The sequence below is a fragment of the Vigna umbellata genome, chromosome 9, assembly GCF_029865625.1.
Source record: "Vigna umbellata cultivar VRB3 chromosome 9, Vumbellata_1.0, whole genome shotgun sequence".
In the NCBI taxonomy this organism is placed as follows: domain Eukaryota; kingdom Viridiplantae; phylum Streptophyta; class Magnoliopsida; order Fabales; family Fabaceae; genus Vigna; species Vigna umbellata.
The window spans coordinates 26,862,541-26,887,974 of NC_142173.1; the positions used below are offsets into that span (position 1 = coordinate 26,862,541).

A 25,434-nucleotide genomic window follows, 5' to 3' on the forward strand; every position below is an offset into this window, starting at 1 on the left:
GGCATCTCTTCACATGGGATAACTCAAACATAATTTCATATATATCCCACAAATTAATGTTGGACCCTTGTGCCTTCATCTATAGTAATTGGCACAAAAAATACAATGTTTTCACACTTCAGATTATTGTTTATTTGCCAAGGTCTGAATTTATATTACTGCAATAATTTTAATAATAGAATTAACAATTGATGACAACTAATTTTGTGTTTATTATTTGTAAAATATTAGGTTTTTAATTGTTTATGTATTATTTTAATTAATATTATACTTTTGTTTTATTATTTTTATTAGTGTGTATGCCAAATTGTGGTTTATGGAATGAAGGGTCGAATTTATCTTGAAAGTGAGTTGTAGTCTTAGTCTCGCGCTCTTACTTGCTTTACTTTATTGAATGAATATATATGTGAGAGTATTTAAAATTGCATTGCAAATTCTTTCATGCTTTAATGATAATGTTTGCTTGTTGGTTAGCATTATAACTTTATTTTTATATAAAATGTCTATATCATTGTAAAATTCTTAATCTTAAAATTAGGAATTGGTTGAATACGCATCTTTATTATGAGACATATAGGGACACAATGAAGTGTCATTATTTGTTAGTTTGTATCTTTATGATATCTTACTTTTCATTACTCCTCGCGATGTTTATAGCAAGCACTAGTAAAAAATATACTTTTTAATTCGCCTAATAGACTTCGGTCTAAGAAAAACCGAAGCCTATCAGAAATCGGTGGCAATTTTTTAGTTTTGATGAATTTATATGTCTCGGTTCAGTGAGAACCGAAGCATATAGCACACATTCCAGCCTATTAACTCGGTGAAAGGTGGAACCGAGTTCTGTGTTTTGGGTATTGACTCGGTTAAAAAAGAACCGAGGCCTATTACCTCTCGCAGACCTACACTCGTATCTCCTTTTTCATTTTACACAAAACGCTTTTCTTTCCTCTCGCAGCAGAAGCAGAAACTCTCGCAGCAGAAAAGGGGAATCTCTCTTCTCCCACTTGGCAGCCACGGCGCGAGGAGGTTCTTTCCTCCACTGCAGCAGCTTGCGCTCCGGAGGGAGGCGCGATGGTGGCCGGCGTCGAAAGCAGAGGAGAGGCGCGATGGTGGCCGGCATTGAAAGCGGAGGGGAGGCGCGATGGTGGAGACGAGTACCACGGCGACTATGATGGGAGGCTCGCCGATCTAAGGGTTGAACGAATCGCGGTGGTTTCTGTGGAGGCGAGGTGGCGGCTAGGTCACGACGAGACGGTAGCGAGGTCGCGGCGAGGTCGCGGCAAGGGCGTCCTGCAGTGGTGGCGTTTCTGCGAGAAGGGGAGGCATCAACCTTCATCTTTTCTTCTCTCTATTCTGGTTTGTTAGGCTAGTGTAGTTGTTGTTGGAGTGCTTGCTTCTGATATTTGGTTCTATATTTTTGAGATTTGTTTTGTGAAAGGGAGGGAAAATTCAATAACCCTTTTGCTTGGACCGTGGACTGTTTTGTTTTGCTTGAACTGTGGACTGTTTTGCTTGAACTGTGCTTGAACTGTGGAATGTTTTGCTTGAACTTTGGACTATGGACTGTGCAAGGAAGAGGGAGAAGTGGACTGTGCATACCGAAAAAAAACACGCTATTACCTCGATTATCTAAGAACCGAGGCATAATCCGATATCGTTTTAACCCGGTTCAGAACCGAGGCATAAAACCACCCCCTTTTTACCTCGTTCGTATATGCCTCGGTTGCAAAACCGGTGCCTATAAGCAAAATTAACCGATGCAATTTCTCCTTCATGCACTAGTGAAGGTAGTTAGCAAATCGGGTATAACATAATATAGTTATTATTTTTTACACATGGGCAGGGCAAACACATCTAAGCGATGAAAGATTTGTAGAAATAGAAAATAGAATATGAAGGGATTCTTTTTATAACTCTTATTAGTCAGCTAGGAATCAACAAGATGTCATTACTTTAAAACTACTAGTTTAACGAATTTCCTTGCTTTCAATGCAAAGTCGTCTTTAATTTTCTACTACTTTCTTTAATACTAACTCTCGAATGATTGAGTCTAGTCAAAACTTTAGTGGTTCCAGTAATCTATAGGGTAAATAAATATGTCATGGTCTTTGAAGGCATAGTGTAAACTACTTTCACTGCATTTTCATATTTCTATATAATCAGTCCTCCTTATTTAACTTATGCGCATACAATTCTTTCACATGATGCTAGGATGCTTATATTCGTTGCTTGCATTCTTCCTTCCTCCCTATTTTATTGTACTTGCTTCCTTTGAAGTTTGAGCTTAGCCATCTCTTATTTATAATGTCATGTGCCCTTGTTTTTCACTCTAAGCAAAGGATGCACCAATTCAAGGACGTTCAAAGCAGCATGGTAGATCATTATATAATAAAGGAGCAACAAGAAAGTATTTATCCAAGAATGAAGGTTTACTTTCAAGAATATCTTCGTCCAAGACATCAATGGATAGAAATGAAATATCCAATTTCACTTAGTACCCCGAAGGTAGAGAGAAAGCTCTCCCTTAACGAAGAACTAAGTAGAGTGGTTAGGTCATTTACTATGGCTTAAGTGGGGAAGTCTCCTCAAAGGTCAAAAAATGAATAAAATGATACAAAAACAAGACTACAAAAAAAAAGGTATTACTAACAGTTTAAATACGTCGGAAACGTAAAAAATTTGTTGGTATCGACTTTTTGCTGGCGGATTGCTGGTGGAGTAAAATTTGTTGGTAAAAGTGTAGTCGGTAAAATTTACCGACAAAAATATATATCCTTCGATAATTATCAAAGAAAAATTCGTCAGTAACTGAAGGAAAAAATTCGTCAATAATTATTGAAGAAAAAATCTTTCGATAAACACCAATCTTCTCAAGCTCGCCCAAGTCAACATCTCGGCCAGTTCTCAAGGTTGGCCAATCAACAACTCAGCCACCATTGTCTCTAACTGTCTAGTCCTCCCAAGAATGCTCATCATACAATTATAATTTCCAGAATCATGAGCAAACCCAAGACTTTTCCTTGCCCAATAAAAGAACCAATGAGTCGGCTTCCTAGCATGCGTAAACCTTTGTAGCACCTCCATAAAAAAATCATGCAACAATTGAATCCTGCATTCATCAAGCCATTTTTTTGAGTAGAACCCTCGCCAACCAAGCCGATCATTGTTGAATACTTCGCCAATTGTAACACGTTCATTCTCTGGTTTGATTTGTGCGCTCATGTAACATAGAAAACTCTACATCCTAAGTTGCGACCATGCTTCCCATACCAGCTCAAGGTCCAACAACACCGGTATAGCCATCGTCGTGTAGCATTGTTGCCACCATGATCGCAATATGTTGTCCCTTTCCTTCCTCGTCTCTTTTTCGCTTTTACTTCTCCATGTTGGTTTGTGGTAAACAATTGGTTACATTGAAAAGGGGTAAGGCAATGGAGAATGTGTGGTGTCTCGAGCAACAAGGTAGCTCGGCCAATAAGACAACTCAGTGATCCTATGGTTTGGGCGTGAGGAGGAGATGAAGATGAAGAGGTTTGGCCTCTCATATATCCAGAGGTTCCGATGGTGGTAGGTTGTGCGGCGTGGGAGAAGATGAAAAAAAGGTTTTATGTTTAGACATTACTACAGAAGATTTGGGAGAAAAATTTCTCATTCTTTTTTACCGACATTTTTATTGACAAATTATTTTATTATTAATACATACTTTATTTATGAACGGAAAAATATGTGGTAAATGAAATATGTATTACTGACAAATTTTTTCGCCAATAACAAATCTATCGATAAAATATGTTGATAATTTAAATTTTAAAATTTGTCGGTAATTCAAATTTTTTGACAAATTTATTTTTGTTAGTAAAATTTCATCAATAATTCCAAGAATGTTTGTATCCCAATGATTTATGCCTTTGTTTCACTTGTATCCATGACAAGTCCCTTATTCACTTCTCACTCCCCAAGTAGGGAAATATAATGAGTGATATCCAATAAGGAGAGTGTAAACTGAATTGAAATCTACATTCTTCTTATGTGTAATGAGTATAACACCAACTCCTCTTAGTCCCCTCAAGGTTGTTATAGGTGTCCCATCCGAGAAGAAAACTCATTGGTATTCATAATCACACTTTTTTTCTTCCTCTAGTTTGCCAATAATGAATTGGTTGGTTTTGTAGGGAGGAAAATAAGAAGTGACTTTCATCTCCACATTTTTTTCATAGTGAGCTTTAGCCACTCGTCCTAACTACTATAATAAAAGTAGACCTTTTAGCATTCATCCTAATGGAGATGAAGTAACCTAGGTCAACACCAAAGACCTTCCATTGAGTGTTTTTCACTCTACTTTTATCTCTATCTCATTCTGAAGAAGCTCGGTAGATCACGACTAGAAAATAAGATCTCAATTTGATGAATGAAATGAAATAGAATTAATACATTAATCCATTACTTTTACTCTTGTATGATGCAAACAACCTAATAACACGAACCCGAATTAAAACCACTATGAATGACTTAATGAAGGTTGATCGGAAATATTTCGTTAAAAAGGGCAATATTCAATGTTTTTTTTTTCAATTTTTTCAAATAAAGCAATTTTTAAGTATTATCTAAGTCAATGATTCTCTATATAACTAATCAAATCCGCATCCATATTTTTATTTTTAAAATATTATACAGCTATTCATTTAAATAAGTTTTCTCTTACTATAAATTCAATATAAATTAATGCATTAAATATGACTCTTTTAAAAAACTATATAGCTATATAATTATTAAAATTAAAATTTCTTCATTTATTTTATTAGTTTACTTCAAATTAAAAGGTCTCTTATTTCCATGATCAAATAATACTTGCATTTTTTTTACATAATTGTTTATTTATAAATCAGTGCGATAAAAGTACGTGCATTTTACAATAACTATTTTAAATATCAAATTTCATATGATTTAACTTACACATTTGATCAAATCCTATATATTCAATCTTTTTTATTTATAAGGTTCGAATTTAAAATTTTGCATAAAATAATTTTTCTATTTTAATTAACATAATAATGATTCATTAATCAAGAATTTAAACACAAGTAAAGCATGGTTACTAAAATGTTATTTTAAAATCAAAATAGCCGAAATCGTAATATTGTAATGCAAAATAATGTTATCGATAATGTATTGATAATATAAAATATACTATTTAATTTGTTATTTATGATTACTTGCACTGAATAGAAAGACAAGTTAATTGGATAGGGTATGTTGCTTGAATCGAACGGTGCATGATTGGTCTTACCAGCATTGGACGGTTGGAATTGCTTGTTGATGGGTGCTGGGACAGCAGGTAACATGGGATTAACTAACCAAGCTACCTCTTCACATGGCATTCAATCCATCACGTGCTCCTCACGTGATCATCCCTGATACACATGCCTGGCATCTGCAAGTGGCAATGCCATCTCTTTCTCTCTCCTTTCTCAACTCCATTGTGTGAGTGACGGAATCAGTGAAAACAACGAAAAAGGGGTTTCTGTCTTGCATCATTCTCTTCACTTCTCTCTCTTTGCATTGAAGTTTTTTTGTTCACTTTTGGGAGCAACCTTCTTAATGTTCACTTTGGGATTGTTGTTTGCCTTGGTTGCTGACAAGCTGCAACTATGAAGGGCTTGCTCTCTCCCACTTTCTTTCTTCAAATTACTCTCTTTCTTCTTATTTTTCTTCTAGGTGGGTTTTATTTATTGCAGATACATGCACGATCCTTAATTGCGAATTTGAGTATTGAATGATTAAATTGTCTCTAAGCTTTTCAAGTTTGCATCTTGATAATTGGATCACTGAATTTTCTGTTAATATGATAATGAATTTGCAATAAGCTATGGAATTGTGCTTCATCTCAGGTAGAATAATGTGTATTGTTGATGTGGTGTACTTTGGGTGTAAACCATAATGAAAAAGGGTAAGGTTGATACAATTTTATGACACTGATCTTTGTGCATTGTAGAAGGCCAATGGGGTACCAGAAATGGTAGCCAAACTACTGAATATGTTGTCCAAGCTGACATGATGTGTAACGTTTCTGTATGTAGTTGATAAATAATGCAGTGTGTCTAATATCTTAATGATGAATGCGTGTTTACTAATTTTGTGGCCTTAGGCAATGCAGGAGTATTTCATTTTGTTCTAGAAATGTATTCTTGTAGAAAGAGAATTCCTTAAACTGAAAATTGCCGATAATGTTTGCAGTTGTGAACAAGTCTCAGGGCTCTCCAATATCTACTGAGGTTGATGAGTTGCCTCCTGCTTTCCCTCCAAGTACACAGCCACAACCCTTTATTCCTCTTATAGCTCCTTCCCCATTGAGACCTTTCACAAATAATTCTGTGCCCAAGTTATCAGGTCTGGTTTGTTTTTGCTTTTAAATTTGTCATCGAGACCTTACATTATGATTCTTTTGTTTGCTCAGTTCTCGTTTACACAAATTCTATTTACCCTTTGGCATATTGTAGTTGTTGGTTGTCGAAAGTAAGGGGTTTTAGCTATAAAGGGAGGAAGTGGGATAAAGGAGAATGAAACACTAAATTAATATTAACCGAGATGTGTTGCAGATTATAATGTATTGATGAAATGCTGATAAGACATATACCGATAGTTTCTATTGGTACTGACCATAATCTAAACTAATTAGGGAAATAGAACACGATAAGATAAGGAAATAGGGTAAGCCCAAGAGATATCAAAAATAGGGAAACTAATCCTGGAAATTAGTAAGATGTTTTCTTTTATTAATGTATATAACATTGGTGAATAGTGGGGAGCAGGGCCATGGCCAAGATTTTAATCGCAGGGAAGGGAGGCCAAGACCCAAAGTAGATTGAAATGGTGTCAAATATTCCAGTCAAAGAGAATAAATTACCTGATAAATTGCAAAATAGACATTAAGTATGCGGTGTGTAATTGTAGTGAAGCAGTGGTGAGAGTGTAACACGGATGAGTTCAGTGCTATGGTATGGTGCAACAATATGGGTTTGTACCTGAAGACTCGTGCTATTTTTTCTGGGTAGAAGATGCGGTACAAATGTAATGAAGGGAAGATTCTGTGGCATTGGTGCTATATATGGTTCTTGTAAGTAACATAGTGGTTAATTTGTCCTCTTCAGTGGTGTACAGGGCAGTGTTATGGTAATGTGTGAGTTCAATATGTTGTTTTCATGTGGGTAGATCAGGTTGTTGTTAAATTTTGAGTGCGGTGCAACTGTGACCACCAATTTGCATATCATAATTCATATCTTAGGATAAAAAATGTAAAATAATTCAGCAAAAGGGGCATTATTTAGAGTGGTTTCAATTGACAATGTTGATGGAAGACCTATTGGTTGCTTAGGAAACATGTCTGGGAAAATAAAGCAGCTAGTTTCCTATGACAAAGTTATGTGTCAGAAATGTTATCAAATCTTTCATTCTTTTGCTTGATTTGGTTGTGTATATTGAGGGGTAACTCTACAATTTTTCTTGAACATGCCTTTTTGCATGTGCATCCTTAATACTTATGCTTGTCTTAAACTCCTTTGAATTACAAACCTTTTGGTCCAAGATGACCAAGGATTCCTTTTTGCTTCCAGGCCTTTGTTCATTGAATTTCTCTGCTGCTCAAGATATAATGACCACAACTGCTACTGATTGCTGGACATCCTTTGCTCCATATTTGGCAAATGTTGTATGTTGTCCTCAATTTGATGCCATGTTGGTGACCCTCATAGGGCAGTCGAGCAAATACTCTGGGGTGCTAGCTTTGAACGCAACTCATGCTAGTCACTGCCTCTCTGATGTTCAGAAGGTCCTTGTCAGTCAAGGAGCAAGTGAGAACCTAAAAGAAATATGTTCAGTCCACCCAAGAAATCTCACTGAGGCCTCTTGTCCTGTTGTATCTGTGGATGAATTTGAGAGTGTTGTAGATACTTCGAGACTGCTGACTGCTTGTAGAAAAATTGATCCTGTAAATGAGTGTTGTGATCAAGTTTGCCAAAATGTCATACACTATGCTGCTAGAAAAATTGCCTTAAATGATTTGTCTACTTCAGATGGAAACCATAGCATGCCTGGGCCAAAAGCTAGGATCAATGATTGCAAGAATATTGTTGTACGTTGGTTGGCTAGTAAACTTGATCCATCCACTGCAAATAGTGTTTTTAGAGGACTTTCAAATTGCAACCTAAACAAAGGTGAGCATGGAGAGAAAAACAAAAACGGTCTCCTTATATTTGATTTTTACAGTTTTGGCTATTTTATTGGAATGTAAAAGCATACATCTTACAATGTTCAATGTTGTTATATTACATCACTCAGTATGCCCATTGGATTTTCCAAGTGTATCAAGTGTTGTGAAAGAATGTGGCCATCTCATACATAACCAAACAGCTTGCTGCAAAGCCATCAAAAGTTATGTGTCCTATTTGCAAGAACAGAGCTTTGTAACCAATCTGCAGGCCTTGAAATGTGCTGCATCACTTGGGAAGAAATTGCAGAGTGCAAACGTCTCCAAGGATGTTTATAGCCTTTGTCATATAAGCCTGAAGGACTTTTCTCTTCAAGGTTGGCATTGTTATATTTCAATTGCTTAGAAACTGTTATTTTACCCTTTCTGCAAGTTTGATACTGACGTTTGTTTTGTGATGCTGATAACAATTGACGGGTTTTCCCTTGGATCAATCAGTTGGATTGCAAGGTATGAATTTTTTATTGATAAATTGCTTTTCCAAAATTTTTATTTTTTTCTTGTTCCAGTCATTCATAAAAAATATGATATTTTTTATTAAATTTAAATTTCACTCCATCATCTTGGTTTTTTGTTTTCACGCAGAATCTGGCTGCCTTTTGCCGAGTTTGCCTTCAAATGCAGTATTTGATGGAACTTCAGGGATTGGATTCATTTGTGACCTTAATGACAACATTGTAGCTCCATGGCCCACATCTTCATATCTGCTTTCATCCTCATGCAATAGAAGTACGTATAAGTTCTATCAAGAATTTCTAGCTGATTGCTCTCATTCTCAATTACAATCCTTTATGACAAATTAATGTAATTCCTTATTTGTATGAGCTAAAAAAGGAATTCCAATAATATACATAATTATTAGGCAGATTCTATTAATCAAAGAAAAGTAAAAATAATAACAGATCCCTACTAACACCCCCTGGAGTTGATGAGACTAATTGAGTAGCATAAATTTCTAAAGTAGAAACCAATGACAGGGACGTGGAACAACTTTGGTAAAGATATTTAGATGCTGAAGTTCAGAGCTAACATAAGGAAAACATATAACATGATCATCTCAGGACTAGGGGAATCAAAAGAAAGACAAGTAGAAAATATTGATTATCAAAGAAAGTCACATTCCTAGTAATGTGCAACTTACATTGACATCATAACAGAAAACATATTTTAGTAAGAGCAAAACCCATAAAGGCACATTGTAAGATAATGCAGGGAAATCAAAGTGGAGAACCTGAGATGGAAGAAGTTGATCGAGTATACACTTGTGGACAAAGCTCTAACCTAGAACAGAGAAGGGAGAGGTTTGAACGTGACATGAAGTAATTGTAGATTCTTTTGTTCATCACCACCATCTTGTTATGGCATATAGGAACAAGAGTGTTTGGAAATGATACATCACCGCTGCAGTAATTCGTGAAACTCATGAGAAATATATTCTCCACCAAAATTTGTGCATTAACATTTAATACCCATGAAATTTTTTGTCAATTTGTGAAAAAAAATCTTGAACATGCAAAAAACATTCAATTTAGACCTGAAAATGTATATTCATTTGAAACAGCTATATTCATCTATAAATGTTACAATTATTTGTCAGTTCAAACAATCCACAAGAACAGTAGTTGAATTGTGCAGTAAAAAAATTTTACAGTTGTAAAACACTTTTCAAAGATGAAAAACAAGTTTAATAAAAAAAGTTTGGAATCTGAGATCAAAGAATAGAAGAAAAACACAAATTTTTGTATGGGTTTATCTTAACCATTGAGACTACGTTCAGTTCTTGGTATCACCACCAAGTTTCACTAAAACTCACGAAAATGCAAGTATTATAAAAAGACAACCACTTCTGGCCTTAAGTATTCTCTATACTTGCTTTTCAAGGCAAAAACCCAAAGTATTATTTATCCAGTAACATTTTCAACCGTTTACACTTCCCCAGATTGCAAGAAAGTCAAGATTGAAAACAACGTTTGTATATGAGGAATATGAATGTCTCAGTCTAGGTATTCTCACAAGGAAAGTATCTAAGAGTATTACAAATTGAATCATGGAGAATGATTGCTTAATTGTTTTCTTATGTCCATCAATAATGTGAGTAGTCCATGTCTTCAGGTATATTTTAGGGTGTTAAAAAAGATAATCAGATGTTGTATATACTTGTGAAGGACTTTGGATGGCTTTGTTTGAGGTTTGGTGAGTATGAAGAAAATCATTATCATGCATTAATTGTCATGGCATTTCACCAACTTGTTTCTTTGATAAGACAAACAATCTACTTAGCTCACCTAGTTAGTTAGATATTTTTGACTTATGCAGTAGAGTTTATTACCTAAAAAACAACACAGGACACTCAGAAGAATAATATTAAATATAGTTCACATCAATAAATTTTCAATCCCAAACTCATACTACACTAAGTCTGATGGGGAACCTTAGAAGATACTTCGTCTGAATACAGGCAATACTCTGCCTTGGTGAGTTTTAGACAATACTTCGTCTAATGCCTCTAAAAATTTATTTGTTTGTTATTAATCAAAACAAGGGTCTTGACAACCTTTGTTATAATAGCATTTATATTTTGGATTAGATGATACTTGTGATATATCCCACACACAACTATGAATTAGATCAAATCATTTGTCAATATGGTGTGCTAGAGATGGAAAAGGAATAGTTTTACTTTTGGCAAGTTTGTAAATAGAAGAATCAAAAGAGTCATTAGAAAGAGGCCAAATTTGAATGACCAAACTTTCAATGCCTATTCTCACACTTATTTGAACCACTATGACAAGCTAGAAAGACAAAAGACATTGCAAACCAAATTGGAAAGAAAATAATCTGTCTACTTATGTCCCTTTGCAATCACTTTCCATGATGTCCAATCCTGCATAGAACAAAAACGAACTTTACATTACAATTGTTGTCCACCATTTTGTCGAATCGAAATTAAATTTGAAGCAAGTGCAGGGAATACAAACTCATCCCAAAAAGTGGAAATAATATTTCCAAAAACAGAAAGAGGGAGAGCATAATGTTGAGTGCCATTACAAGTGAAGCAGTCATGTGATTTGAGATTCTTTAATCAACAAACCAAAGCTAGGCAACAACATTGGACATACCTGAATACTCAAGGTAGAAAGAGTGGATAGTACCATTTGTTGGATATAGTTTAAGCTCCAATATTCAAGGCCCTTCACTAGTTTCTAGGTGCATATAGTTGGGCACTCTTTAATGATATGACCATGTTGCTTACAATAGTTACAACATTTCCTGTTGCAATTGCAAGTAATATGACCTAGTTGTTTGCAAGAAAAACATTGTTTCAGTAAGGCAGGGTAATGGTTTCAAATTCTGGTACAAGCTTCATGAGTGCTTCAAGAGAGGTTCCAAATTCTGGTAGAAGCTTCATGAGTGCTTCATGAGAAGTTAATTGATTTTTTATAGTTATCAATCTGCTTTCTTTTTCAATTGTCAAAGAAAAGTGGGTCCAATTGAAGCATGTCCCGATATTATTGTTGTTTGAATAGATCTATAATACTGATACCAATTCTCTACACTAGTTTCAAACCATTAACATTGGAGAACCAATTGAATTCAGGCCACCATCAACTTAAAAGCTGTCGCCCCACATGCCAACTTCCAAAATGGCTTGTCTATGTTCATTTTCATCTATGTTTTTCAACAGTCAAATGATATAAATGTCCAGAATTTCTCGATGCGTGCCTTCTTTCATTGTATTCTCTTTCATAAATAATGCATGCTCAATTACGATCTAAATGGCTGGCAAATTAACGTAATTTCTTATTTATGTAAGCTAAAAAGGGAATTATAACAGTATGCAATTATTAGGTAGATTCTGTCAATGAAAGAAAAGGAAACAATAATAACAACGAATCCTTGACTAACAAGATCCTCACCTATATCCCATGTTCCTGTCTTCAACATTGGATTGTCTTTTGTAATATTTTTACCATGAGCAAAGACATATTTCCATTCTGTACCATGGCTAATTCATTTGTTCCTTCAATCATGCAATTGCAGCTACAAAACTTCCATCTCTTCCTACGGCAACATCCTCACAAAATGGTAAGTGCCATGCTCCTATACTGCTATGAACTGGTATTTCAGGTTTGATCTTTCAAAACAGTGGTAGTTATAGGTTCAGTTTGTTTTAAATTGATTTTCTCTCAAAAATCATTTCTATTCACCACAACATGGATTCTTACAACTTCAAAGTCTACCGAAGCAAACCAAGTACTGTCAAAACCTTTCATTTATGATCTCTTTAATCATTTAAGACCCAGATGTCCAATATAAAATCTGTGAAATCAGTTTGTATTTTAATGATGTTTTCCTGGTATTCGTGCAGAAAAATGAAACACAGAACTAAGACAGAATGAACAGAATTATTTATACATTTCCTTAAAACTAGTAATTGAGTCTTGTCAGGAAAATCATCTTGGGACTTCTGAAGGAGAGATTGAATATATGACAGTTTAATTTAGTACACTAGAAATTTTTTCAACTTGATAACTTGAGCTTATCTATGCTGGTTATTGGATGCATATCTATGCATTTCCATTGACGAGTATCTACTCATTTCCATTTGTTGCAGGTCTTTTCATTAATACCTTGGTTTTGCCTCTCCTTTTTACCTCAATACTACTTCCCAAGAGGCTTCTTTAACCTTGGAGTTCACTGTATTTAAGGTTTTTTGGCTACAAGGATTTTTCAGATAAGTTGGCTATTCTTTGAGGATCCAAGGAAGAACTGTGTTCTTAATCTTATCCGATCATCAAATATGTTTATATTTTCACCGGTGAATGAGTACAGAAACACTATTTTGAGATAGTCTTTCTGGTAGATTCATGATTGTATTCTACTATTACCATATATCATTATTTCAATATTCTTTGAAATTGTAATAAGTTTTGTTTCCGTATAAAGAATAGTATAAATATAAAATACACTATCTCAGTTCTTTCTGTGTACCATAGATTTCATTCTTCTATCTTTCCTTCTACCTCTTTTCCATGTGTGAATAATTTAATAAACGCTGTAGTTTTATAACAAAAGAATAATCAACTTCAAAATGAAGAACAACTTTACTTTCTCCAATTCTTTCCCACTTTTATAGAAATCGTGTTCATTCAGAAACCTGCCCTCGATCAAATTTCGGAAAGCGTGTAATTCGGTACTCTGTTCAATTGAATAATCCCAAAAAATTGTTCAACATCAGAAGTTTGAAGCACCGGCAGATCCAACGAGGAAAAAGGTTGCACCTGTTCCACGAAAAGATTGATTCAATAAACAAATAATTAAAGTCACAGTGTGTGCAACGTAGTTGAATTTCATATTATTTGCTAGAAAGTTCCGAGTTATACGGGTCGTGAAATTTGACTCAAGACATTGCATGCAACTCGTGCTATTCTTTGACTCCAAAACGAATAAAAAAATAAAATTAGAAGCCATCACTGTTACCATGGTTTCAAGCAAAACAAAATAGAAATCCGTTTTTCTTTTTTCTTTTTTAAGAAAAAAATTATAAACCCTCTTTAGTTGTTGTAATTTAATAATCTAACTAATTAATCAGAATTATAATTACATATCTCCCTAAGATAACAAACCTATCTTCATAATAATGAATATCAAGACTGTATAAGAACTCATAACAAAAACAAAAAGAATATATATATATATATATAAGAATATTATTATTTATTTTAATATTGTATGATTAAATTATTAAAGGATATATTTATTTATTTATTGTATTAATTTCATTATCGTCAATATAAATAAGTTATCCGTATTTTTAAAATAACAGGGTTTTAGTTCAATATTTTTTATATTTATAACAGTTTAACATGAAAATTTTCTTTTTGCATCAAAAGACCTTCTTAGTAAGGTAAACCATCGTTCTCATCTTTTTCTCTTTACGCTGAATATGATTGTGGATTCTCTCTTTTTCAATATGAATTCATCATATTGTCTTACTTTAATATTATTAGACAAAGACACTATTAAGAATTCAATATTTTTTAGAAGTGTAAAAGGTGTATATATATATAAGAATATTATTATTTATTTTAATAATGTATGATTAAATTATTAAAGGATATATTTATTTATTGTATTAATTTCATTATCGTCAATATAAATAAGCTATCCGTATTTTTAAAATAGCAGGGTTTTAGTTCAATATTTTTTATATTTATAACAGTTTAACATGAAAATTTTCTTTTTGCATCAAAAAAGGTAAACCATCGTTCTCATCTTTCTCTTTACGCTGAATATGATTGTGGATTCTCTCTTTTTCAATATGAATTCATCATATTGTCTTACTTTAATATTATTAGACAAAGACACTATTAAGAATTCAATATTTTTTAGAAGTGTAAAAGGTATATATATATATATATATATATATATATATATATATATATATATATATATATATATATATATATATATATATATATATATATATTGAGATTTATATATATTCATATTAGTTGAGATTAAGTACGTTTAAATATTCATTCCATCTGTGTTTTTTAAAAGGAAAATCACGAAGGAGTTTTAATTTTCAAAGTGAATAATATCTCATATTTACTATGTATGTCACTTAAAGGATTTGTGATTAGAATATTCACGTTTATCCATCGAGGTATTTTTTTAAAAATAAAACCGTGACGCTAATATATATATATATATATATTATATATTATTTTCTTTTTTGATTGTTTATAATTGGAAGGAGTATGTTTGTCTTTATTTGAGAGTGACATTTTATTATTTTTCTTGATTTTTTTTAACTAATACAATATTGATACTTTTGATTGTTAAGTCTAATTTATATTTTTTAATCATGTGTATAGTGCTTTAAATTAAATTTTCAGAATTAAGAAGTTGTAAATATGTGACCATGTGCCAACTTTAACTTTTAGGTGCGACGATTTTTTTTTCTTTTCAATCGACATCCTCTGTAATATATTGTTTTGAAAACATTTATTTAGTCAGAAAAATATAAAAAAAGAAAATAATTGTGGAAACAATTAAAAATATAAGTATAAATTAAAAGTTCCAAATTAAAATAATAAAAAATTGAGTGACATATACAAGTAAAAGACAGAAACATCATCTACCAACAAAGATCACAGCAATAAAATAGTGATAAAATTGTAATCATCCATCATTAATGATTTTATGCTTCTAGTGACATTTGACCAAATCACTCTTTGCAATAATAAGTTTGTATATTTTGTATTAAGTGTGATAAATGAGGTAAGAAGTTTACCTAAACAAAAAGACGACAAAAAATTATATTTTTAACTGAGAAAAAAAATGTAATAATAGGACAAAAAAGATAACATCACTTAATTGAATAATTTACACACAACAACCTTTCGTAATAATATTTTACTCTGAACCCATCAAACGTGAGGACCAATTGGTTTCTCATTAATAATAATAATAATAATAATAATAAATTAGTAATTTTTTAATTATTTATTTATCATGCATGGGTGTCACGTGAGGCATTAACTAAGTTCAAAATGATGGCGCTGCTCTTCTGACCATAAGATTCATATGTGGTTGTGTGGTTGGGCCCTTTACGCATCCAAAACAGGACACTTATATAATATAATATTATTTTCATACAAATTTATATTTTAATTTATGAATGCCGCATTTTATAATATTTAATACCATGTTTGAGACGTGTAATTTCCGGTGTAAAAAAATGTGTAGTTTTATTTTCAGCCGTTAAATTTTTTCTTACATATTACATAAAATTTATTTTTTTATGTTCTATTTCATCTTATGTTCAAAAGTAACTTTTGAACTTCAAAAGGTTGCATGAAACTTTTTAGTGAGCAGAAAAATACGGAACCTTTTTTTATATTTGTAGGGTCAACAGTTTTTTTTTTCTCTTTTTGTATATATAAGCTTTTTTTTCGAATCTATCACTTTCAGGATAAATTAGTTTCTATGTTGATTTATTACATTCATAATAATTTTGTGGTTGAATTCATCAACTTTATTATGAAAAATAAGTCCACTGTACATTCGTGGATCAATTTAACATGAAATTGATAGGTCGAATAACTGAATTGCTTAGATATAAACCTTTACTAAGAATTCAATTTAAGTTATAATTTTTTTAACAACGAAATTAAATATACATTACTTATGGTTAGAAAAATTCCTTACACCTTGCATTATTTAAATGAATGAAATTATGTTTACTCAAATTTGGTTCACGTAATATAATTAATTAAAAAAAAACTTTAATGTACGGTCGAAAATTTAGATGGATTGTGTGGTTTTGCTTGTCTGTCAGAAAAATTGTGGAGGTATAAGTTAATATAGTAATCTCCTCTTTTTTTAAATTTATTTGAATTATATTGATGAGATTATCTTTCGTAGGTAAAAATAAAAAGAAATATGAAATATTATAATATGATAGTGTTTTAAATTTGATTTTTTTTTCATATTTTAAAGCGATTAAGATGAAATATAATAATAAGTAAAATGAAAATATGGGTGTGTTGTAGAAGGGAAAGCCATGTTTGGGTTCTAGTGATGTTGTAAGAGAGAGAAAATGCGTCATTGATTCCGTCACAAGAGCAATTATAGGTAAGAGTTTGTCTCTTTCCATGAGTTGGATACATAACTACGACGCCATTAAAAATTATGGACAGATCTTCTTTCGTGCCGAAAATTAGTGGCACCCCATTTTCTTTAATTATTTTTTAATTTTATTCCTGCTAAATTATTTTAAGATATCTATATTTAATAATCATTAAATTTGACTCCAAGTAAAACTTATTAGTGTTGCTTTAAATAAAAAGAATAAGACGAATCACTGATTAAGAAAAGTATTTATTAATGTTTAATTGTACGATTAATTTTCTTATTTGAATTGTACTTATTTGTGTAATTAATTAAGACATGACTGATTCCAAACACTCATCTCCTTTATACTAACCAAGATGTTTTCAAATTTGGATTCTATACCAATTATTTTATATATGTTATTTATATTATAATGTATAGTGATTTTGGTTATTTTAAATATTTTAAAAACCTTTTTAGTATTATCATAATTAGTGTATCTTTTTGAAAGTAAATTTTAAATTTAATTTTATCTTATAAAATTTATTATCTTGTAAGGTGAAACTTCTACTGTTTTTATTTTATAAATTCATCTTAGTTAAAACGAGATATTTAATATTTTTTTAACGAGACATTCATGTTTCAAACGACCATGAGATTTTATATTATTAATAACAATTATATAATAGATATAACCAACAGTCAATTTTGCTTCTCATAATAGATTTTTAAAATGATTTTGCTGGTTATAATAAATTTTTAAAATTACTTTGATAATATTTTAAAAATTGAATTTTAAATCTAAGTCAATCTTATAAATTTTTTGTAAAATAAAATTTAGACTTATGTATTATAAATTTATTTTATCTTTAATTAAAATATAATTTCAACAACTAAAAAAATTTAACAATGTATTTCATTTTTTTTCTTTTTATTTAACGTTAAGAAAAATGTGTTTTCAAATGGGAAGTTGTATACAAACAATTTTTATTCTTTATCGTTGTGTCATCTCACTTAGTCCTTTTATGTTCAAATTGATTTAAAATGACGAAAGAAACAAGCAACCACACTTTTAAACTCTCACTAAACATTATTATTAATTAGACACGTTGTATGAACATTGTCGTCAATTGAAACTGACGTGCTAAGTCAAATAGAAAGTACAAAGTGAAATTAAATTCAAGAGGAATTACATTTATTTAAAGCGAACGAAGAAAATTGAAACATTTATTAACATGGAGATAAAATTGAAAATAAAAATAAATAAATAGGAAATACAAAAAATAAAATAAAGTTTGAGAAAAATAAAATATAGGGTAGGTAAGCACGTTTTTCTCGTGTATGTTTTAGGTAGAATTTGAAGTATGCAAATTGTCGTGTGAGAACAAAAGAATCTGCGGCTAATGTGTGGGTAAGGAAAAGTAACGTCACTGATTCCGTCACATGATCAATTATATTTACTTCTTTGTCTCTGTCCATGAGTTGGAAACATGTACGAACACATCATTACACCAATACACCAATGCAGTGAAGAAAGATTCCAAAAATTACAAACACGTTCACTTAAGGCCAAAGTTAAACCCTAATTATTTTCTAATCACATTGATTATGCATGAAGACATGAAGAAACGAAATCTCAGTGAGCGTATTGGATTTGAGTTGTATGCATGATTAGAGTTGTTAGTGGATGTATAGAGATCTTAGTTGTCGCAATAGAAGTTAATGAATCTGGAACGATACCCATAAAGCCATGCATTAGGTGGCACAAAAAGTTAAGGTCATTTAATACAATAAGACAAAATAGTTGACTTACCCTAAATTTTAGTTGTTGGAATGGAACAACTCCTATTATTAAAATTAAATTATTTCATAAAATAAGAAAGTTTCACATATTTCATTCTTATTTGTCGTTCGATGCACATATTTTTCTGTTCTTGTCATTGGGTGTTATAGACTTCTGTCATTCGAAGCAGAAGTTGTTTGTCGATGTTCCATCACCAAATTCTCCATCCAGAAGATATCAACTCATGCTTCTCATGATGGCGGTGATGATAGTGAACATCTGTTTTGCAGGTTTGAGTGGAACAAATGATGGTGCAGTGGCTACTGGTGTGATTCTGGATAGAGGTTATTCACTGAGCGACTGAATTCTAATACATCAAATGCGAAAAACACCTTCTGCACCGAACGACAGAAGACTAATACACCGAATGGTAATACTGATGGAACAGAGAAATATGTGCACCGAATGGCTAAAGTCTAATACATTGAATGCGAAAAACAACTTATGAACCAAACAACATAAGACTAATAAACCGAATAGTAACAAAGAAATATGTGCACCGAACGGCAAAATGCCTTTAATGAACGACACTGACAACGATTCAATTTTTTGATGAATGAAATAAAATTTGTTTATGCCAATGATCCAATTTTCTCTCTCACACTTTTTTTTGGTATAACAAAAGGAAGAAGAAAAGATAGCACCGACAAAAAGAAGAAAAAGGTCTGCTGCATTGCAGAGGAGCATAAGAGGGAGAAAAAAAAAGTTAACGCCGTTGTGCGTATTTAACGGATGGACGATGTTGATAAAAAATTTACTAAATCAGAATCAAGTTGACATTTTTTTAAAACTAGTGACCAAATTGACAGAATCGTGCAAACCTGGGGTCAAAAGAGGCTATTAAGCCTTTACTTAATATTTTAAGTGTGTTTCATGATAATGTTTAGACTATTTATATGATTTTGACTGTATTTTTCCTTTAATATTAATTAGAAAATATATTTGAAAACGTTAAAAAGATATAATAAAATAAAATTAAAATAATTAAATTTATATATTTTAAAAATTGAAAAATTAAATTGGATTAAAATTTTAAACATAGATTGTTTTTAATTTTTATTGAAAATTAAGGAATAAAAATATATTTAAAAAAATAAAAGTGAAGAATTAACATGGGTTATGGAGTTTCTTACAACTTTTCAATTTAAAAGGTCCATTTTTTTTTCATTAGTAATGTTATTTTTAAAATAGAAATCATGTTTGAAGATTTTATTGCCTATAAAAAGAATTAAATGGTGTAAAATATATTTATTTTAGAGTATTATTAATGGTGTGGATATTTAAAATATTATGAATGGTGAAAAATTGAAGGGACCAGTGTTTGGAGTTCGAATGGAGGTCCATATCTGACAACCAGTTCCTTCTCTACAGTTATTCTATCATGTCAAGTAGTGTATGGTCCTATTCTACCATGTGCATCCTATTTCACCTACTTATCGTTTTTTTTATATATATATTTTGCAAAATTTTTAAGGAAGAAAGTGAGTAAAAACATAAAAATAAATAAAAGTAAGTTATTTTAATTATTTATTATTTATATTATTATTAACATTTTCATTAAAAAAGAATTGAAAAAAAAGTTTATAAACTCCCATCTTGGTTATTATTAATTTATTGTTATATGTTTAGTTTCCACCTTTTACTCTTTGATTCCCCTACTTTCTCGAGGGAGAGATATAAAAGTTTCTGAAAGTCACTTTTTAAAAACAAGAAAATTCCCTTTTCAAACCCGTTGAATCATTATCTCATCACCTTAACAAATTATTATTTTTTCTTCTTTTTTTTTTCCATCACCTGCCGAAGTAGATAAAATATAATTTTATTTTTATTTTTAAAATTTGGTGTGGCGTAGAATATATTTTTAATTAAACACGTAGTATAGATTTATAATATTTTAATACTATTTATTTTAAGTCAGACATTACTAACATCAATCACCATATATATAAAATATTTAATTTATATTTGATATCAACTCTTGAATTATGTAAAATTATTAGGTATGTTAGACAAAAATTATATATTTTATCAAAGTTAATTATATATAATATTTAAAATATACAATTTTGTAAAACGTGAGGACCAGTATTCCGATGGCACTGTGTTGTACATATCTGAGAAATTAATTGACGTAGAACACAGTTTCATAAAGAAATAAAAGATAAAAAGAAAAATCCGCAATAGCAGCTTTCCAAAGATTAGAAAGTAGCTGTTCTCAAAAAACATTTCAGCATCAGAGATTCAATTTCTGAACTTTCTTTTTGTCCAGTACAAGATCAGTGGGAATTCATTCTCTCAAAATTTAATTTCAAACTGTGCTTTTTATTATATCAATTTAATCTATTATTTCTAATAAATTGATATAAATAGAATTGTATTTATAGATGAATAAAAAAGTAAATTTAAGCATAAGCACTTATTGGTTAATAAAATATTATCTGTAAGTATATGAATTTAATTTTTTTATGAGATTATTGTTATATTTCATTTTTTTTCAAGTAAAAATTATTTATGGTAAGATATGAAATTTAATGTAATAAATTTAGTGATCTAAATTAATTTTTTAAAAGATGCATTACCTAACGATAACAATAATAAGATACGAAAATGATAATGAAAATGGTAAAACAATAAAGAAAATAACATTAAAAAAAATAGTAAGAAATTATAATGATCACCAAGTCATTTGATAAAAAAAAACTTCTTGATAAAGTCAAAATTGTATCTATCTCGCCTTTCTGTGATTGTAAATTAGTACATTTATTTTTCTTTCTCAACATATATTAATGCATAAGCTTTAACTTAACATGTGATATAGGTCAAAAACCTAACTTTAATTTTGTGACCACTTTATGATCTTCATGATTTAATGTCACCACCTTCTAATCGATATCAAGATAGTGTTGTGGTTAATGTTGATTTAATGATAATTTTATGTGACACTAAGTAAAAGTGGTATATAAGTCATTTTTTTATCACCAAAAACATTAGGGATGTATCAACCCATATACAAAAGTCATACATTTTGAATTAATTTTCTTATACACATGTCTAACTCAAACCCAATATTAATGAAAGACAAGGAAAAAGTCTATGTTATCCTTCAAATGACATTTTTCTTCACATATGTTGTTTGTAATATGGTGTAGTGCTTTTACTTGGTTAGCCAACCAATAGTTGGGATTGTATTTTAGATATCATAAATATTGTCATTGTTGGGTAGCACTCCAAAATTTTTATGTAAACCACAAGAGATATGTATGGAAAAACGACTTAACCTTGTCCATTTAAGTCTGGTTTGACATTGTCCCGCCAAAAAAGGGTGAGGCAGGTTGTCCTGTCAATTGAAAATGGGTTGAACTTTACAACCTAGTCCATTTCGTTAGCAGGTTGGTCCGTCCATTTTTTATTTGTCATAAAAAATTTAATATCACATGACAATGAGTTGAAGTTTTTTAATTTTTTACATGAAAATGAGTTGATGACGGACTACCGAGCTTATTTAGAGATAAAAGGGTTGTCGTCCGAGTTGTTTAAGATCTTTGTCAATCTTTATCAGATCTCGGTCGAGTTGTATCAGGACAAATTGTCTGACTATGTTGATATGAAGTGTCACAATACAAGTTTCAATTTTTTTTAATGAAGTCGGGCTGGTGAGTTGGCTTGACTGACCAATAGGACTGACTTATCGGGCTGTTGGGCTTGGCAGGCCAAGTTGGTTTGGATTTCCGGATTGAAATTTCGACTTGCATTTTTGGGTGTTACTCCCTCCACCCCCACACGTCTCTTCCTCCACCTCCCCAATTTTCTAAAATGCCAATTATATCCTTCTAAAATGACAATTATATCCTTAAAAGTTAAAATTTTTTATTTTTATTATTTTAATATTTTAATTTATTTAAAACTTCTGATTTACTTCCCTCTGCACCTCTTCCTCTCTTCCATTTTCCTTTACCTTTCTCTCTTCCGTTAAGCTTCTTCTCCACCTATAACAAATTCATATTTTAACAAATTCATATTTTAACAAAATTATTACGTTTAAAAACTAACCATATATAACATTTAAAATTATAAATTTAAATATAAATTACTGTAAATAAAATAAACAAATAAAATAAAAACGAAACGTAAAAGGAACACTGCCTCTGGACGGATGACATCCTTCAACGGATGTCAACATCCGTTGAAGGCAAAACGGATGTCGACATCCGTTTTAACGTTTTGCGGCTCATGCAAGGATTATAGGCTTGGATATTAAAAGGATTATTGGAAGTATGGGAAGGATTTAGGGTTTAGGATTATTGGAAGGATTATGACTACGTACCTGGAGAGGAACCACGACAAGGACACTACACCATAAACGCACTGCACCACGTACTGCACCGAGAACAAGAAGAAGATTATTTGATAATTCTTTTCACGATCACCAAGCTTTGTAGAAAAATATTTTACTCATACAAGAAACTACGTAGGTTATCAGTGAAATATGTTATAAATGAATAAAATTAAAAAACAACAATTTTAAAAATAAAATTTTACTGAGGGGCAAAATAGTAAAGGAAAGGTGGAGGAAGGGGCAAAATAGTAAAGGGGAGGTGGAGGAAGAGATGTGTGGGGGTGGAGGGAGCAACACCCTGCATTTTTTTATTAGGATGACAGACTGACCCGTCAGACTTAACTTTTTTGTCATCCTTAACATAGTTTTAAAATAAGTATATTGGAGTACCATTCTCTTTCCTCTTGAAAATGCATTTATTTGTACTTTACAATATTGCTTGATTGATTTCCTTCTTCATCATCTTATGTTGCAATTTAGTTTATGATTTTAGGTATATCATTTTTGACATTCATTCCCACAATAACTTTTATGATCATTTACACTTTTGACAAGTCAGTCCCATAATAAATTCATTTTCATAATAAATTCGTTTTCATAATATATTCATTCCCATAATATATTTTAGGTACAAGAAACATTGATAATAATTGCACATATTCTCTAAAGTGAAAGTTTGTATTATGAAATTGTTGGATTATTAGAGAAACTTGACTTTTGTAATGTCATGATAGGGTAGAGATGTTTCTGGTTATAAAAATGTTAATATGGTATAGTGTGATGAAGCAATTCACATAAACATCTATATAGTAAGATCTTTTGAACAATTTGGACTCTCTAAATCGTGTACTTGTTGCACATGAGATTCTTGCAAAGTTCTTTGTGCCAAAAAAATATTATTGCATTATCAATGATTCCTAACTTGTGAATGTTATGTCTTATTGATAATTATAATGATTGTATCTTTCTTGATAGATGACATTTAGACTTTTATGCATATGAATGAATAAAATTAAGATATATTTTCATATATAAATTAATTCTTAATAAACAAAATTTAAATTACGTATGTAATAAATTAAATATTTTAAGCTAATTTACATCATAAAATCATTTTTAATGTTAATAATATTATTAGGGATAAATTAATGATAAAAAATATAAACATTTTGATTAGTAAAATTATTAAATTTCATTTTGTAAAGGTCTATCTAGTAAATTTTAATATTAGTTAGATTAAATTAATTGGTCAAATTAGCATTGATTTTTTTTTCAGAGTTTAATTTTTTAAATCATAATTGTTATTGATAACACAATCGTCTTCCGATAGTAAAAGGAAAACAGTAAACAAGAAAGAAAGGGAAGAATGAGACTTTATTACACATTTTACTGGTAGATATTACCAATGACTATTTACTGAGAGACATTTATCTATAGATTCGAGGCCTTTGATACTTATCGATGGATGCCTGTAATCATTGGTATACTTTACATATGATCATTTTATTGATGGATTTCTATTTATTAATAAACATAATTTTTTAACAAATATGTCATTAATGACGATAATGACCATCGATAACACACAATTTTTTTGTGGTGGTAGTATTGATGTTAATGAATTTAATGAAATTAATTTTCAATCCATAATCTTATCATAGAAAAATAATAAGACTTATAAAAAAAATATTGGTGAAATAAGTAAATTATTTCATAAGAGATTTAATTTATTTGAATATTAGTTGTTGCTTGTATTATTAATGTAAGGGTTAAATATGTTTTTAGTCCCTAAACTATTGGCCGTTTCTGGTTTTCGTCCCTCTTCCAAAGTAAGGTACAATTTGGTCCTCATTCTTTAGAAAAACGTTCGTTTTAGTCCTCAAAATTTTGTTTTTAGTCCTCGTTTTAGTCCTCAAAACGTTCGTTTTTTCGACTAAAACGAACGTTTTTTAAAGATTGAGGACTAAATTGTACCTTACTTTAAAAGAAGGACGAAAACCAGAAATGGTCAATAGTTTAGGGACTAAAAACATATTTAACCCTTGATGTAATGTAAAGAAACCATTTTCAGGTTCATAATTTCATAGAAAAACTATTAATCAATCTGTCACAACTAGAAAAAAATACCAAAAAGAGTTAATCATTTAAGTAAATTAACAACATTTTTTTATAAAGTGATGGAAACTTAATTTACTGGAACCATAGTTATTCGTTGTAGAATTTATGTTAAAGAACCGAACGATAAAAAAAATAAGATTATTCATAAGAATAGTTGTCAAAGTAGGTAACTTCAATTTTTCGAACACTTAATTAGTTTGACCCTTTTTAAATGTTAGTTGTTTCTTGAAGTTGTGTGAAAGAATTTAA

General features: G+C 30.8%; 1 protein-coding gene across 1 annotated transcript; it reads left to right on the forward strand.

The window, feature by feature from the left end:
* The first annotated feature begins 5,386 nt into the window (after window positions 1–5,386).
* On the forward strand, window positions 5,387–13,257 carry LOC148193097 (putative GPI-anchored protein At1g61900). The gene is made up of 8 exons (XM_088097942.1): window positions 5,387–5,718; window positions 6,238–6,390; window positions 7,614–8,213; window positions 8,338–8,583; window positions 8,705–8,716; window positions 8,852–8,995; window positions 12,308–12,352; window positions 12,882–13,257. The coding sequence occupies exons 1-8, from the start codon at window positions 5,652–5,654 to the stop codon at window positions 12,950–12,952; spliced, it is 1,338 nt and encodes a 445-aa protein (XP_087954068.1). The 5' UTR covers window positions 5,387–5,651; the 3' UTR covers window positions 12,953–13,257.
* The last annotated feature ends 12,177 nt before the right edge of the window (window positions 13,258–25,434 follow it).